Source organism: Rutidosis leptorrhynchoides, chromosome 2 (assembly GCF_046630445.1).
Source record: "Rutidosis leptorrhynchoides isolate AG116_Rl617_1_P2 chromosome 2, CSIRO_AGI_Rlap_v1, whole genome shotgun sequence".
Taxonomy (NCBI): Eukaryota; Viridiplantae; Streptophyta; class Magnoliopsida; order Asterales; family Asteraceae; genus Rutidosis; species Rutidosis leptorrhynchoides.
The window spans coordinates 394,749,230-394,767,385 of NC_092334.1; the positions used below are offsets into that span (position 1 = coordinate 394,749,230).

An 18,156-nucleotide genomic window follows, 5' to 3' on the forward strand; every position below is an offset into this window, starting at 1 on the left:
ATTGTGATGTGTATATACCAATAGTAAATACGTATAGAAGCTGGGTATGATACGGGTACATATACCCTAGATATACGTATAAAAATCTTGAGAAAACGGAACGAGGATTCAAATATAGCTATCTTTTGTAAATATACTTATATTGTTTTATGTATATAAATCCTTTAAAAGTGATAAAATACATATCTATACGATACATGTATAAGCATTATAAGTTTTAAGTATTTAAGTCGAAGAACGTCACATATAGTTATCGTTTTGAAAACTTAAGTTAGTAGTCTCAAAATATACTTATAACTCATTGTTATTAGTACACAATGAGATGTTAAAACATTCTTAGATCATGTTAAATATATAAAAATACATATATATACACAAACGTATAATTATCGTATGTTATATAGTTCGTGATATCATCGGTCAAATTGGACGGTCAAACGTTGTGTAAAACTCTTTTCAAAAACATAAGTCTCAACAATTTAGATTGATTATCATGTTGGTAAGGTTTAATTTATGTAAATATTAATCTTATAAGTGTAAAACGATCGGAAAAATCCGGGTCGTTACATTAGAAGTCTTCATTTTAAGGGAACCATAAACTGTGCAATCTGAATTGTTGTGTGCACTAAGAGAACTCTTGGTGTACCGGTTAGTTGAATTGCATTTGTGTGATTGTTTTATATTTCCCTTATTTTTAGGCCGGTTGTGAGTTGCGCCCATTTTTTTTTTGTTCGATGGGTTAAGTGGTGTAGTTATTTTGCTTGTTTCCTGTTGGTTATGTTTTTTCGGTTTACGTTTAGCTTCTTGATCGGATGTTTGTCATTTTGTGACTTGAGTCGGGTTTTCTATTGTTCTACTTGTTTATGTGCTTTCTTTTGTTTGGCTTTGGCTAGGTCGGCTCGCTTTTAGATAGCTGTCAGTTTAGTTTAGACTTAGTGCTTTCTAATTGCTAGGAGGCTTCGGAATTTTCTCTATATCGTTTTATAGTTTCATAGGTTCTTTCATCGTTTGATAAATTGGTTATAAAGTTAAACTTTTTCATAAAAAAATAAAAATAAAATATAATGTGTTTAATGAAGATAAATTATAAAATAAATCTACATTGAATTTATTATTTTCTTATTTAAAAAATGTTTTAGTTTAATATTTTTTAAATGTACATTTAGGACATGTAAGCATAACCCCGAGCCTATTAAAAAAATGGCTCTGCTATGCTAGGTTCTTCCTATGGCGCCATGGATCGTTCCTTTATGTTAAGCGACTCCCACTTTTTCGATCCGAGAATCTCTTTGTAAATCAAAAATCAAAAATAAAATCAAAATTCAAAATCAAAAATAAATAAAATAAAAATAATATAAAAAACAACAAAATAGTTGATGAGAAAACTATTTTCTTTTTTTATTCAATCAAGAAATCTGGACTGGATTTGACTAGCCTCTTGTACAAGAAAACCTCAGACTATAAAATCTCGGACCATAAAACCCATCACAAAATGACCAAACTCTCCCTCATTTTCATCTTCCGTTATTAAATTATCTCAAAACCCTAAAACTTGAGAAAGGGGTTTATGCTCCACCCAAACCCAAATACACAATTTGACCTGCAAGTACTCCATTAATGGCGGCTTCGAAGTTAGCATCGATAGCTGCAATGGCAGCGGCTGCGGTCGCCGCATCAACCACCAATTACGTTCACGCTGACGCTCCCTCGAACCGGTTTAATCCGTTCGCTCAGTCTCCAAGTCCTCCATCTCCGACAACCAATCAATCCGGTTCGGATCCTTCAAATTCTAATCCGAAACCCGAAGTTGAAGATTCGAAAGGCGGTTTTGATGCTGAAGCTTTAGAACGAGCCGCTAAAGCACTTAGACAAATTAATAGCAATAAATATTCTAAACAGGTATAATATGATTTATTTATTTTTTAAATATTATTTTATTTGTCATTACGAATTCAAGAGCTGTTAGTGTAATTTCAATCTATTGAATTGATTGTAAGCAGTAATTATTATTATTATTACTAGTAGACAATGCCCGTGCAACTTGCACGGGTTGTCCCCAAATTTCAAGATTTTGATAATAATTTTTTGAATGATTCCATCATCGAGTTGGCTAAGATCTTTGATGAGTACGTCATTGCAAATTCATGTAAAACTAATTAACAAACGTAAATAATCACATAAAATCTTGTGTAAACCATGATGTTGTCTTATACAAACTCATAGCTTTCGATAATAAAATGTATTAAGGTTATATATTTAATCAAACAACTTAAAACCGATATGTCACAAAATAAACAATAAACACCAAAGTAAACAAAAAAAATCGTTTCTTCTATTAGAAAAATAGTTACCATTACATTGGTAAAATGTATGACTAATGTATTAAAATTCAAATAAACAAAAAATTATTAGCACAATAAACATAAATTAAATTTATCAAAGTTTACATACATTTAATTATAATGAACATACAATTTATGTTACGTTTTTGATAATATCAATTGTTTTGGATTATTTTACTTAGTTTAATATATAGCAATTGTCGTGTACATATTCATTTGCGCATTACAATTTAGATTCAGGTGTTATTTATAGGTATACTTTATTATTGAACATATAATACATATAATACAATATATAATCATATAAAAATAAAAATCAACCACGAACAATTTTAACAATGTGTATAAAAAAGTTGTATCCCTCATGGATAAGCAAAATCAAGTGTTATCCATGCAATATTAAGAAAAGACCCCATATTTTTTAATGTGCCACTTTAACATTCTTTTTCTTAATACTAACAATAATTAAAAACACAATTATAATGCAAGAATAAAGGAATATATATGGAAAAAAAATCTTATATGCGCACAGACTCTATGTTATAAAGAATCAAGAACTCAAAATACATTTCTCATTAGGTATTTAGAGGAAAAATTCAAAGTCGATAGAGATAAATGTATCGTTTGTATGAGTAGATCATCATCATTATCATCTAAATAAAAAAATATAGTAAGCTTTAAAAATTAGTGTGTTGAAATCAAAAATAATAATGTTTAAAGATTAAACATTATTATTATTATTATGTATAAAATAATGAATCTTCAAGATTTTACTATAAGCAAACTGTATTTACTACTACTCAACTCAGTATCTTAAAACTCAACTTTAAATTATTTTTATAACTTATAGTTACTATCTTGAGATAAATAAATGAATTTATTTATATTTACAAAATAAATGAATGTAAATAAATTATCATAATATTAATATTAATATTTATATATATATATATATATAGTGGTAGGATCAAGAGGGAAGTAACCATTCGGGGGGAAGCGAGGGGAAGCAAAAACTTTATTTATTTTTTTTTTTGTTTTTTGAAAAAACTTTGTTCACGAACATTATAGATGAGATGAAAATATGAACATTTAGTAGAGACACTTTGTGATAAATGTTTTTATTTTGGCGGGAAAACGCTCGAAGAAGTAATATATAACAATTATCGTGTTTTTCGAGCGTATTTTGAGGTTTTAGCTATTGGGGTTTAGATATTAGGGTTTATAGGGTTTAGATATTAGGGTTTAGAAATTTAGGGTTTATGGTTTAGATTTAGGGTTTAGATTTAGGATTTAACACGAACGGTTTAGAGTTTAGGGTTTAGGGTTTGGGGTTTTGGGCTTATGGAATAAGCCCAAAACACCAAACCCTAAACCCTAAACTCTAAATCGGGCTAAATTTTACTTCACAAAACATGAAAAAAAAACGTTCATATTCTTCACGAACAATATTATCTTGAATGTTATTTTTGTCGATCGTTTTCCCGCCTAAATAATAACATTCATCACGAAGTATCTCTTCTAAATGTTCATATTTTCGTGTGATCTTGATGCCGGAAAAAAAAAATTTCAAAAAAAACGAAAAAAAAAAAAATTTGCTTCCCCCGCTTCCCCCCGATTGGTTACTTCCCCATTGATCCTGCCCCTATATATATATATATATATATATATATATATATATATATATATATATATATATATATATATATATTATAATTAATTATTATATTAATGGCAAACAATAATTTTTTTTAAATAAAAGTGATTTATCATGTGGTTAAGTGTTAAAGATGGGTAAAAAAAAGTTAAATTAATGAAGTTAATGATCTAATTAATGAAGTTGGAAGTCAAAATTTACATATATATATATAGATAGATATAGATTATATTTATTGAATAAACTTGGCTCCAAGTGTTAGTACTGTGCAGGTATATATTGAATTTAGCTTTAGCTTTAAGTGTACGCGTTTTAATTGAATAAACTTGGCTCCTAGTTGTCCCTTTACTAGAAGCAATTTATTGCTTTTAGTGATGTTCGGTCTTGAAAGTGTTTAGCTTTTGTAACATCTTGTTATGCATCTTTAGAAATAATTTTCAAACTGAATGAATGGGTTTCTGAGAGAGGATTTCGGTTCTGTTAGGTATTCGAGCTGATGAGAAAGCAGGAGGAGGCCCGTCTTACTGAACTGGAAGCTGAGAAGGCTCATCAGGAAGCTATTCAAGCTCAACTTGATATTGTAAGTAATTTTATAGGTCAATTCTTCATTTGGAATTGTGTAAGTAGGTTTTTTCTAAGTTTTTGGATTTTGGATTTATGTATAAGCTTCACGTGTTTAAGTAAAATATTTACATACGTATTGTTGGTGGTGATGGTGACTGATGGTGATGGTGATGCACATCTGTTTACATATTACCTGCTTGTTTATATTCATATTATATTATATATTGAAATGTTAAATTAATTGCTCAGTGTATGAAAGGTACTTATTTGTAGAAAACTTAGAAAAGTAAAATATCTACTTTGGCAGAACAGGACGATTTATGATGATTTTTTTTGCATGCAGGAAAGACAGCGAAAACTCGCTGAAGATCAAAGGAATTTAGTGCAACAACAATCCCAAGCTAAGGCCCAGATGGCAAGACATGAAGATGAATTAGCTAGGAAAAGAATGCAGGTTCAGCTAGTTTTTTTAATCTTTTTTATGTTTTTTTTATATACGCAGTCTGCGAATAATATATATACACAATAATTACACAATAAATTTGGTTTATATCTTATGTTTGTAGACAGATCATGATGCCCAAAGACAGCACAATGCTGAGCTGGCTAGGATGCAAGAGGAGTCTTTGATACGTAAAGAACAAGCAAGACGAACTACTGAAGAGCAGATTCAAGCTCAACAAAGGCAAACAGAGAAAGAGAGAGCTGAAATTGAACGTGAAACCATAAGAGTTAAAGCCATGGCTGAGGCTGAAGGTCGTGCACATGAAGCAAAACTAACTGAGGAACACAACAGAAGGATGCTTATTGAATTAGTAAATGGTGAAAAAGAAAAATGGCTTGCTGCAATCAACACAACTTTTAGTCACATTGAAGGTAATAAAAAGTTAAGCAACAACTGACACTACACGTATATATATATATATTATTACTAATAATATAATTAATTAATAATTAACTAGTCTTTTGATTCCTTAGGTGGTGTCAGAATGTTGTTGATGGATAGAAGCAAACTAGTAATGACAGTTGGAGGAGTTACTGCTTTAGCTGCTGGAGTATATACAACCAGGTTTGCTTCCCCAATATATAATTATATAATTAATTAATTATAATATAATAATTAGAATAAATTAGAAAACCAGCCCCATATACTTTAAATATTTAATTAGTACTTTAGTTGCCATTATGTGTTAAAAATGGCATTAGTTACACTCCATTGTATGCTTTTTCAGGGAAGGTGCAAGAGTTACATGGGGATATATAAACCGAATTCTTGGACAACCATCATTGATTCGAGAATCTTCCATGGCAAAATATCCATGGTCAGGGATAGTAACCCGCGGGACCCAACAAATCCGTAATTATACTACCTCAGCCGGAAAATTAGCATCTGCACAAAATAAGCATAAATTTGGAAATATCATTCTCCATCCTTCTTTGCAAAGGAGAATCGAGCATCTTGCTAAAGCTACTGCAAATACGAAGACTCATCAGGCACCATTTCGCAACATGCTCTTTTATGGACCTCCTGGTACTGGCAAAACTTTAGTTGCTAGAGAAATAGCCCATAAATCGGTAAGCTTAATACATAAATTTGTTTTTTATTTTATTTTTATCATCTATATACATACCAAAGTAATGCTTGTACAGGGCTTGGATTATGCAATGATGACGGGAGGAGACGTAGCTCCACTCGGTGCACAAGCAGTTACTAAAATTCATGAGATATTTGACTGGTCAAAGAAGTCAAATAGGGGATTGTTGCTCTTTATTGATGAGGCTGATGCTTTCCTTTGCCAGTAAGTTGCACTGAACTATAAAACAATTAATATATTTTATTTAAGAATGAGATAATTACTGAATATAATTAATGTCTGTGACTATGTTAAAAAGCTAAAAGTTTTATATAAAAACTTAGGCATAAAGGTTCAGGGGCAACCTGATTTAATTTACTACATATATGAAAACTCCCCGTTTTGACAGGAACTTTATCTGACCCGACCATTTTGCCACCTCTAGCTAACAGTTTGCACTTAAATTTGAATTCAGGCGTAATAGCACACAGATGAGTGAATCTCAAAGAAGTGCATTAAACGCGTTGCTCTTCAGAACTGGAGACCAATCAAGAGATGTTGTTCTTGTTCTGGCCACCAATAGACCGCGCGATCTCGATAGTGCTATAACTGACCGTATTGATGATGTCATCAAGTTCCCACTTCCACAAGAGGACGAGCGGTTCAAGCTATTGAAACTCTATCTGCACAAATATCTTTATGGGGAAGATGATGACACCAAAGAATACAAATGGCGTTCGTTTTTCAGCAAGAAAACACAAAAGATTACTATCAAAGATTTGTCAGATGATGTGATTCGAGTGGCTGCTAGAAAGACGGAAGGTTTTTCGGGGCGTGAAATTGCTAAACTTATTGCTAGTGTTCAAGCAGCTGTTTATGGCAGGCCAGATTGTGCTTTAGATTCTCAGTTGTTGATGGAGATTGTTGATTATAAGGTTGGTGAGCACCATCAGAGAATCAAGCTAGCAAATGAAGGTAGTAAATTAGCATAATCAAATAAACCTAACGCCCGAGTAACACACACTAATCTATTTTTTCAACTTTTTAGAGTTGGCATTATTTCCAGAATATTGAATTTTGAACACCATATAAATATAAATATAAGTGTTCAAAGAACAGATGAAAAAAGGGATGCCTTTTGATAGGATTTTGAGTAGTTGAGCATTGAATAGAGGTTTCGGCAACTAGGTTTTTCTATGTTCTTTTATTGATTCACTTGTCTACCCAGTGAAAGTATTTAGTCATAAACGAAGGCTGTGTTTCTTGAAATTCGTTCGTTGCATATTCTTCAGTTCTTTTGTGTTTGAGCTTTGCATCATATATCTGGATTTGGCTTTGTTTGACGGAACAAACACAGCTTAGTTAAACGAAACAAAACACGACGAAGTTATGTTGAAAGGTTAAATTCCTAAAATGTTAGGATCCTGCAAGCCAAAAGTTAACAACTTACTCACCTAGCATATTAACTTTTCTGTCAATTTAGTTTGTAGAAGGGTTTTAATTATTTATTTATGAATGATCCTATAACTCATATAATTTATATGAAAGGGTTCCTGTATAGTAGTAATGTTCCACTATGATGAGATTAGTATATTTGAAGTCTTGTAAATACTAATACAGTTCTTTTAAGGTAGTGAACAAACTGGAGGTCAGGAGTTTGACTCCCGTTGGCTACATATTAAAAACACAATTTCATCCATGCCATGAAGTATCCACCCATGACACATTTCTCATATCGTTTGGGGGTAAAAGGGAGGGGTTTTTTACTTGGCCGTGCCCTTGGACTGGTTTCAAGGTTTCCTCCCGGGCAGCGATGGGGGCGGGGTTATTATCGCTACATCGGCATAATCGAAACGGGAGATGATCGCAATGGGTGGTTTAGTCCCCTCGGGTGATCCAATCGCTGTTAAAAAAAGGGTTAACAATTAATTTTTACTTAAGTAGGTTATTCAGTGATTATTTCTTATTTTTCGTGACAAATATGGGACTATTAATGTTTGAAACTAAGACTTTATAAAAGGATATCAAAACATTAAAATCACTAGACTACTAGTACTACTTTGTGATGGTTAGGTGCTAATAAATTCATTTTTAATATATCAAAAGAAAACCTTATGTTTACATTTGATATATATTCCAGTCCAAAGGTTTAATGATGTTTAGTTATTGTCTTTATTCAATATGTATGATATGTATGTATTTTTTTTTATTTTTTTTTGTTGAAAAGCAACTATGTATTACCATATAATATGTAGGGCAGTTAATATGTATTGATAACGAGCATTAGGATTTTTGTGGAAAAAGTAGTTACTATATTTATTTAAAGTATTGAAGTGCCGTAAAAATAAAAAAGCTGAATTAAAATAGATCAATAATTTAAACAAGATACAATTGAAATATACCCATCGCTCACATTGACAAGACTCTACGATTTATTGACAGTTCTATTAAACTAGACCCAATTACACTGAACATGTAGAGTATGAACATTACAAACAATTTAAACATTGGTATGTACATATATAATTTACGCACAACATCAACCGAAGGATTCATTAAAAGAGAACCAAATGATTTATTATAATAAAGTCATCGAGTTATATTTGACGGCGAATAATTGTGACATCTAAAACTCGTTATAAGCTCCGAAAACTCCATTCATGGATCCCCCAAACCTCCTAACTTGAAAAGAGACTTGGTTAATATTTCAGCTACGTAATATCCTCAACTTTAAACGATCTCAATTAACACTGGAAAAAGGCCCCTCAACAACATATGTTTCTTGAAGTGAGATACCATTCTCCCCACAATTTTTCTTACTTTATTCTCGAGTCCACTTGTGATCCATAATGCAAACCTCATGGCGCGTTTGGAAAGACGGGACTAGTCACTATCTAATAAACCCTCCATGAATTTCCCAACTCGGCTATTTCACTTCTGACTTTTTTTCGGGTTTACGTTCAGAGGCGGATACAGAGGATCCATGTGAGATGTTTTGCCACCCTCAACTACTCAAATAGGCCTATTATAGTGTATTAAAAATTATTAATTTATTGTCTAACATCCCCTAATTATTATGAATACTAGCTTTCCTCATATGATATTTTATTTAAAATAGTTACTATGTGTATATAAAAATTTTATATTAATATTTAATTTTCGCGAATTGCCTCGGGAGAATTCTAGCTTCGCCTTTGTTTATGTTACGTACCATTCTCTCACAGTTTTACTCTTATTTCATTTCTGACTTTTTTCGGGTTTATGTTCGTCCATAAAAAGGTCGTGTAATTTCAACACATTACTGGGTAGACTGGTTGCCAACTTTTAAGGCACCGTTTTTGACATACAATGGAATTGAATTCTATATTATAAAATAACTTAAAGTTATACAGATAATTTTAGGTTTTCGATTTTCGTTTTCATTTTCAGACTCGCGTTTCCAATTGAAGTTTTCAGATTCGCAACTTGAAAACCCGCGTTGAAACGCGAATCGAAAACGTGTATCGAAAACGCGTTGCGAAACGCGCATTGGAATATACGTAAAATATAAACTTAGATGTTTGAGGATACTTTGAATTTTCATAGATTCAGTGTTAGAAGGAATTCAAATTCATCAATAACTTAAAGTAATAAACATTTCATAGATAATAGAATGTTAAAATTTTTCACGAATTTTTTTTTTTTTTTTTTTTTTTCAAAATATGTCAACCAGATACTTAATTTCTATCACAATTTTTTTTAGAAAAAATTACGCTTTCGGTACATGTGGTTTGTTTACATTTTCCTGACAAAACCTTAACTTTATTTTTTGCATCGTTGGTACCTATATTTTGCTTAAATTTCGTGGTTGGTACCCATAATAACGTATGTTAAGTTTTTAAGGTTAACCCCTCATATGTGCCACGCATGTGAGGAGGGTAAATTTGTCCCTTCAGTAATTTGTTCCGTTTAAAAGCCATCTAAATTGCTCCGGCCTTCATTTCCATGCCCTAAATAAATAATTGTTGATAGCTTTTCTTCTCTTCTAATCCACATCCCAATTTTTTAACCGTCGTTGTCGTCGACCCCGTCGCCGAACCTAGTTTTTTCGTTCGCTTACAAGTCAGGTTCGTCTCATACAGAATTTCATTAGTATAATCAGTTTTTTAATTGGTTATAGTTTGTCTTGTAATTTAGAAATCTAGCTTATACAGAATTTCATTACAAGTCAGATTCGTCTCATACATATTTTGATTGATTTATATTAAGGCGTTTATCTCGAAATTTAGCATATTTGTTTATGGTTAATTACAAGTTTGTAGTTTACTTGCTTTATGACCATTTTACAATATTAAGTAATTTGGAATATTTTTCTCAAATAAAAGAGTTCAGTCTAATGAACAATTAGATTTATTTCTTTCTTTCTTCTGAAACTGTATATTTTCAAATGATAAACAAAGTTGCATAAACACCAATTATAGCATTTTGAAAAAGGAAAAAGAAATGTTTGCAACAGCCATAACTTCATATCCCCACATCTTCATATAAGAAAGAACCTTTCTATAACTCAATAAAAGATAAGATTTTGTTCAACTACATCATCAATTGCTTACAAACTTTTGCGACATAACTGTGGTGCAATTCAGATAGTTTTCGTATGGAATAAAATTATCAAAGGGACGATATTACCCTCACATTTGCCACGGCACATGTGAAGAGTTAACCTTATAATCTTAACGGACGTTACCATGGGGTACCAATCACGAAACTTAAGCAAAACATAGGTACCAACGATGCAAAAAATAAAGTTAAGGTTTTGTCATAAAAGTGTAAACAAACAAACCACAGGTACCAACGACGTATTTTTTTTTTTTTTTTTTTTTTTTTAAATTCCGTTAACCAAACTGGCCTGAGTTTTTTGAATCGCTAAAACAACCATCTGCTTTTTGAATGGTCACTCAAACCAGAGTATCATAGAACGTACAAACCCAATTTTACCCTAACATCAATTTTCAGATTCCGTTTAATCTCCCATCACTGGAAGCTGGATTGTGAAGAAACAAGATAAAAGGTATGAGCTCCGATTGTTTTTTTATTTTACCCTCAACTAATGAAAGTTCAATCACACCTAATTGTGATTAACAGGTATAGCGAACATAGCAGCTACAATGAATTCAACAATAACAATTTTGAATCTGTTAAATCAGCAATTAAAACATAATATTTAGGGTTTGCTTGGCATTTGCCCTAATATTTTAAAAAAACACAAACACCTTTGGGGTGTTTAGGTTAGGTTTTTCGAAGGGTTTGGGTTAGGGTTAGGGTTAGGCTTAGGGTTTCAGTATAGCTCTATCCTGGCTCATAAGTCAATCGAAATCGAAATCATATTCATAGAATTAAACGCTTCAGGTTTAGGTGATTTTAACCTAAATAAATGGCGACGGAATCATCAGTGGAAGGGGGAGAAGAAGAAATGAAAGTGATGGGAGGAAATAAGGAATCAGTTGTTGATAATACAGATTTGCGTGAAATGGCGACTAAAATCGCAGCCTGGAGTGTTAGTTCTTGTAAACCTGGTAATGGTGTTTCATCTCTTAGAGATGACAATTATGAAACTTATTGGCAGTAAGTTTTAATTTCTGTTACTTTTTAAAAAAAAAACCCTTTATTGATTTTAATTGGTATTACTATTTGTGTTGTTTTGATTGATTAGTTTTTGGTTGCAGATCAGATGGTGCACAACCTCATCTTGTTAACATTCAGTTTCAGAAGAAAGTTAAGCTTCACGTAAGCCATATAATTGTTTCTGTTTTTACTGATTAACATTAATGCTGACTCATCAACAGGCCTTTGCCTATTGTTATGTTGTGGGCTAAAGTGTAGCAAATGTGTATGTAGTATGTGTTGTTGGTAGGGGATCAAATGAGTTATCTCTGATCATGATCTCATATCACACATACACACATATACATATACATACACGTACACGTACATATACATGTACATATTCAAAAGTTCAATTGAGAAACTAAAAAGGTACAAAACTGTGAGAACCATTAAATTACAAGGATTTTCACATGTGAGTAGATTTTAATCGCATATGAATGTTGATGAAGAGTAAAATTGAACAAAAAATAGTTTGAAAAAACCTATAATTTAACTATATAATCAAATATATATTTCTCGTTCACATGTGCAGATGTGTTTGTGAAAAAGCAAACATTTTATATAATTTACAATTGAACATGTAATTTGTGATTGTGAACATTTGTTTGCCAATGCTATGAGCATTAAATAACATTTATATTTAATTTGTTGAAATTAAATGCATAGAATTATAGACCATGTAACGAAAAAGTTCTCGCAGTTTTGTACCTTTTTGTGGTTCTCGTTTGAACCCGCCCCGTCAAAAGTTCAAACGAAACAAAACAAAAAAAGCAATTACACAACAACAACAACAACAACAACAAAACCCAATACCACATAAGTGGTGTATGGGGGAGGTGAGATGTAGACAATCCTTCCCCTATCCGAGAATAAAGACAAGTCATTTCTCCACCCAGAGTGAAAACACTCTCAAAAGTAGAGAAAGTCATCCCTCTCTCTATTCGACGGATAGAGAGATTGCTTCCGAGTGGACCTCCGGCCAATAAGTAGGAGAAAAATTTTAAAACTATTAGATTAAATTAAAAATAAAATTGAGACTCCATGAAAATGGGAAAATCAAATTTCCATGGGTTTTAAATCCCGCCTGAAATTTACTTTAGGCTCTAACAGTCCGTCAAGTCGCCAATAAATCGACGCTTGCTGTCGACTCAAAAACTAGAGCCGTAAAAAAAAGCAATTGTGGCATAAAATCACATAATGCAACTGTGTATTTAAGTTAGTGTTGGGAAAGAAACTGCTCTGATATTGTATGAGTACTTATGCATTGTGATAGAGTATGAACTGTAATTTTTTTAAATTACAAAACTTGTCAGAAGCAGAAATACGTCTTATTCCTTTTACAGTCATTGTGGCTTAATTTCAGTTTTATAATAAGCTTTTTGTTGCTTATTATTCAGTCAGTGGCGCTTTATGTTGATTATAACCTTGATGAGAGTTATACACCGAGTAAGATCTCTATTCGTGCTGGGGATGGTTTTCATAATCTAAAGGTATCCTTTTCAAATTTCTTCTATTTTTTGTCTACTTCTGATATTTATTGGACTACAAATTATATTGTGATGTTGTTATAATCCTTGATCTGTGATTTGTAATTCTTCGTTGTAGGAGATCAAAACAGTAGAACTTGTCAAGCCAATTGGTTGGGTATCCATACCTTTATCCGGCAACGATCCTAGGTAAGCATTAGTGGTCTGTTTTTTTTTTGTGTGTCTCAAATCTGTATTTTTATACAACATTTTTTGATATTATGTGTTGTAATCTCTCCATGATATAGCATACCATGATTTTATATAACCTTTTTATTATTTCAGAGAAGCTTTTGTAAATACCTTCATGTTGCAAATCGGTGTATTGTCGAATCATCTGAATGGGAGGGATACACACGTCCGCCAGATAAAAGTCTACGGTCCACGACCGTGAGTCACAGTCCTTGTGGTTGATTTTTTCTTTTTCTTCCAACAGTAATGATTAAATTATAATTGAAGAATCATGCTTAATGCTTAAATGATTATATTGTTATTGCAGGAACCCTATACCACACCAACAATTTCAATTCACTTCACCAGAGTTCATTACCTATTCAACGGTGAGATGAGGAAGCTATGGCCGTTAGATTATGTTTGATGATTTAGTGTTTAAAAGAATTTTGAGTGATATCAACTAGATTAGTCATTTGTTATATTTTGTGCTGTCCTATATCAAACTGGGCAGAGTATTCAACTGATGTCAACCTGTAATGTTTTTATTTACCCTGCTATATAAGAAATTGATTTTATTGAATTATTGATCTTAAGTTATAGGTGACAATATCAACCCATTTATATGATATGCAGCTGAATTCAATTTTTGTATTTTTATGAAGTCCCATTTTGTAAAAAGGTACTAAAGTCGACTAAAATTTTGATACATTTGTAATTAGTTTACTTCTAAAAAGTGGACTAAAAGCGCCTAAGCAAATCAACCCAGTCAGTTTTGTACTATATTTAATAATTATCTGTCTATGAACCAGCCTGTTAATCGACTCTCCTACCTTAAATTGTAATGCAAAATGAAAGCGATAAATAAACCTCAACAATTCTGTAACAGAATAGTTGCATTTGCAAAATAAAGTTGTTTATAAGACGAAAACTATGCAATGTATGTATAAGCTTTATTCAACGAAATCGTGTATGGATTAAACTCCTAGCAAAACATCATTTTACAAAAACACCTTGTGGTGGAGAAAAAGAAACCTGGATGGTAATATTATACATATGTACACGTTAACATAGACTAAACTTTTGCGGCTTTATCAGCCTCGAGTTTCCTTAATGTAGACGAACTCAGTTTTTCACCACTTGATTCTTCAGATACCAGATTCACAACTTCAATCTGTAATAAGTAATCGGACATATCAAGACGAGATCAAAGGAATAATAAAGATAAAGATACTAAGAAATTGCATACAACAAGTAAAACACGTGCCTTTAGTTGCGAAAGGCCTCTCTCCATTCTCTTCTTGTTTACTGATAATCCACCCGGTAATGTCTCCTTGCTGCCAACGTGCCAAACAAGAGTCCCGTGTTAGATAAATATAAAAAAGAAAATTAAAATATCAAAAAAGTTACTTAAAAAGAATATGGGTCAAATAGAAACTATGGAAGTTGCAAATTTGCCCATCCTACTACATCTTATTTAAAGAAATTATATACTCTAATTGAATAAAACATGTTTGCAATTTGCAATCATACTTGACACAAAAATATAATAGAAAGATTAGAAACTATGGACAAAAAAATGTTTTGGGTCAACCCAACCTAACAAAATATGACACATTATGACATGCCAGCAAAGGGTTCCAACCTACCTGATAAGTCCATTTTTGCTACATCTACCAGCAACATATCACCAAAGACATTTAAATAACTATAGTAAGTTGGTAACCAACAGATTTTAGGTAGTTGGTCAATCAATTAGTTCATTAATATGACATAAGCAAGGGATTCAAAGATCAACATTGGCCACCATATTGGGGGACCAATGGGTGCCCATTACCAACCAAAGCAAACTAGAAATTGACAGGCAACTGATTTGTCTAATTTTTGTGTAAAACAAAAAGAAAAAGAAAAAAGAAAAAAAAAACTTTCCACCACAAAAATGATTATTCTTCTTGCAAAGAATTAGCTACGTGAAGATCAAATTATATAAACTGATTGTGGAGCTAACCTGACAACAATAGCCTCTAGATTCGTATCGACAATTGAAGGACCATATGGATCTGTAATGGGTTCAACTTGCACTTCCAGCTCAGGCTTGATAGACTGAAAAGAGATGAAAATAGTCAGGGACGTCTTTGAGGGTGTGTAAGATAGGCCATTGAATAGGGACCGAAATTTTATAAAACCCTTTATATATACGGTACTTGTTTTTCTATCCGTGCAAGTAGCAGCCGAAAAAGAGTTCTCTTCCTTCTTTGGAAACAAATTACTCCAAGTCAAAGTCATTTTGATTGAGAGATCTCAGAAACAAATGATAACTTGTTTTGCTATTTATAATGATAACTTTTAGCAGTATTATTTTTTATATGTATTAAAAACTTCTACATCTATAAGGGTACATTTTTATATCTCGAACATGGACTTAAAAATTAGTGAGACGGCCATAAAAATAGTGGGCATGTTCAAGAATGTATAAATTAATGATACTAGGATTTCTAATATATGGATTTGTACGTAAGGTCAATTCTATCAGAAAAGGAAAAAAGGCTCATCAAAGCTTTGGTACCTTGATGTAATCTTCAACAGTTTTCATCCTCTCTTCAATAGGCATAATGAGTCCCGCAAACTGCAAAATTTGGTACATAAACATTCAGACGACATAAATCACATAAAATTGGTTCAAAGGACGAAAAACTGTTACAACGAGCACGATCATCATAGATATATGAGATGAATAGTTCACAGGAAATCAAACAAATAGTATAATCTTGAGTAGTACTCAAATTTAAGGAAATAAAAGATTTATAGGATGAGAAATCAAAATTTATAATCTATGCACCATTTAGGAGTCTCTAAGTATTCTGAATTCTCTTGAATGGTAAACACGCACATACAGAGTACTTAAATTTTACACAACCAAACAGTGGGATTTGTATGACTGTATATTTTTATGCTATCAAGTGCCGACACACAATGGTAAAAAGTGAAATATATTTAAAGTGATTATATAGCTAAACGAGGGGAAAAACAAGGTTTAAACCTGTTTCTTAGAAAGCATAGGTCCATCACAAACACCGACTACAATGCGATCCCTTGCCAACTCTACAGCTGCCTGCAATTAATATTCAAAAGTCTCCAGATTACAAAATCTTATGCTTATTAACATGGTGAACAAGTGAGTATATGCGTGTCGTAAACACATATAGGCAACAAAAACCTTGAGAAAAAGACGATGTCCATCATGTAAGCGATCAAATGTGCCACCTAGAACGACGGATCCATAGGAATTCGAAGGAGAAACGGTTGACAAATCAGATACGAGGTTATTCGAGTCCTCCACAATTGTCATATTAGCACCACTGCTCAAAATCTAATTTTCACTCTTTTAAAAAAGTATATAAGCAAGTTATTGTCTCATGAAACTGTAACATCACATTCATAAAATGATATCAAAAATTAGAATCAGATAATGAGAACCTAAATAGTTTGATACATTTTCAAACAATACGCTAGTAGCTCATCATAAACAGAATCAATAGAGTGATAGAAGCTATAACTTGAATAAATACTGTAATCCATAAGCTAAATTTACTCAATCAGACTAATAGATCATGAACGTATTTTAATTTCGGTAATCGTAAACAGAAAACAAAATTATACATCGATTGAACTGAAAAGTATCAATAGAAGTATATAATTAACCTAATTAACAATAAAAAAGAAGCGTAGTATTGGATTAGGATATGAATACCTTTATGAATCAATAGATTGAAGGTTGAATGATACTTATTGAAATTGAGAAATCACGCGATGATCGTTGAAGAACTATAAAAGTAGGGTTGAGAAAATGAATATGATAATTGAACAGGGTAAGGTAAGATGTTGGTGATTAAACGCCGTTCACCAAAAAATTAAGGATGAAACAGGAAGGAATATTTATATTTAATATAGATCACTGCATTAATTAGTGATGACTTATCACCAGAATGGTTTCGTCAATGGAAGTAGTTAAGTTTAGTGGGGTAGAAATTGTGTGTTTGGCTGAAATGAGCTGAAGCTTATAGCCGGCTGAAGCCGTAGCCGAGTTTATTATTTTTTATAGCTAGAGTTTATTATTTTTTATAAGTGTTTGGTAAACTAGCTGAAGTTTATTTTTCAGTTTATGAGTTCTACTTTTTTTCATAAGCTACTAGAAGTAGCTTATTTTTCTAGAGCTTATGAAAATCATAAGCTCTACTTTTTATGTCTACCAAATAAAGCTTATTACTTGGAGCTTATTAAAATTATAAGCTCTTGCACCAAACACACCCTACATCTTACATTTATGATCCGAATCATAGGATAGGATAAAGCTTGATATAAAAAAACGATTTAACTGAAAATATAACTTATTACAATTTGCAACTTGATAAAATTACTTCATAGGGTGTGTTTGGGTGAAACTAGCTGGTCGGAGCTAGACCTTATTTTTAAAGGTAGTAGCTAAAGCATATTATTTTGTATAAGTGTTTGATAAACTAGCTAAAATTTATTTTTAGTTCATTAACTTTACTTTTTTTTCATAAGCTACTAGAAGTAGCTTATTTTTTAAAAGCTTATGATTTTCATAAACTCCCCTTTTTATGTGTACCAAACAAAGCTTATGACTTAAAGCTTATTAAAATCATAAACTTCCATAA

General features: G+C 31.9%; 3 protein-coding genes across 7 annotated transcripts; 2 read left to right on the forward strand and 1 right to left on the reverse strand.

Moving 5' to 3' along the window:
* Positions 1–1,538: 1,538 nt before the first annotated feature.
* On the forward strand, positions 1,539–7,452 carry LOC139892187 (uncharacterized). Its single transcript, XM_071875228.1, has 8 exons — positions 1,539–1,899; positions 4,481–4,576; positions 4,904–5,014; positions 5,127–5,436; positions 5,539–5,629; positions 5,793–6,135; positions 6,211–6,359; positions 6,610–7,452. Exons 1-8 carry the CDS (start codon positions 1,618–1,620, stop codon positions 7,124–7,126), a joined length of 1,899 nt encoding a protein of 632 aa, XP_071731329.1. The 5' UTR covers positions 1,539–1,617; the 3' UTR covers positions 7,127–7,452.
* A 4,074-nt stretch (positions 7,453–11,526) lies between these two features.
* Positions 11,527–14,060, forward strand: LOC139892188 (anaphase-promoting complex subunit 10). Of its 3 annotated transcripts, none has more exons than XM_071875230.1 (6): positions 11,527–11,738; positions 11,840–11,900; positions 13,178–13,270; positions 13,386–13,456; positions 13,592–13,715; positions 13,806–14,060. In XM_071875230.1, the coding sequence occupies exons 1-5, from the start codon at positions 11,548–11,550 to the stop codon at positions 13,698–13,700; spliced, it is 525 nt and encodes a 174-aa protein (XP_071731331.1). In that variant the 5' UTR covers positions 11,527–11,547; the 3' UTR covers positions 13,701–13,715; positions 13,806–14,060. The 3 variants fall into 3 exon arrangements, with proteins under 3 accessions (XP_071731331.1, XP_071731330.1, XP_071731332.1); XM_071875229.1 differs by having other exon boundaries at positions 13,592–13,696; XM_071875231.1 differs by having other exon boundaries at positions 13,592–13,712; positions 13,806–13,872.
* Positions 14,061–14,429: 369 nt separating this feature from the next.
* On the reverse strand, positions 14,430–17,482 carry LOC139892189 (phosphopantetheine adenylyltransferase). Of its 3 annotated transcripts, none has more exons than XM_071875234.1 (7): positions 17,229–17,482; positions 16,695–16,847; positions 16,518–16,589; positions 16,044–16,103; positions 15,486–15,580; positions 14,745–14,814; positions 14,430–14,651 (listed from the first exon to the last, which is right to left on the reverse strand). In XM_071875234.1, exons 2-7 carry the CDS (start codon positions 16,824–16,826, stop codon positions 14,553–14,555), a joined length of 528 nt encoding a protein of 175 aa, XP_071731335.1. In that variant the 5' UTR covers positions 16,827–16,847; positions 17,229–17,482; the 3' UTR covers positions 14,430–14,552. The 3 variants fall into 3 exon arrangements, with proteins under 3 accessions (XP_071731335.1, XP_071731334.1, XP_071731333.1); XM_071875233.1 differs by having other exon boundaries at positions 16,695–16,859; positions 17,229–17,481; XM_071875232.1 differs by having other exon boundaries at positions 16,695–16,899; positions 17,229–17,481.
* Positions 17,483–18,156: the final 674 nt, after the last annotated feature.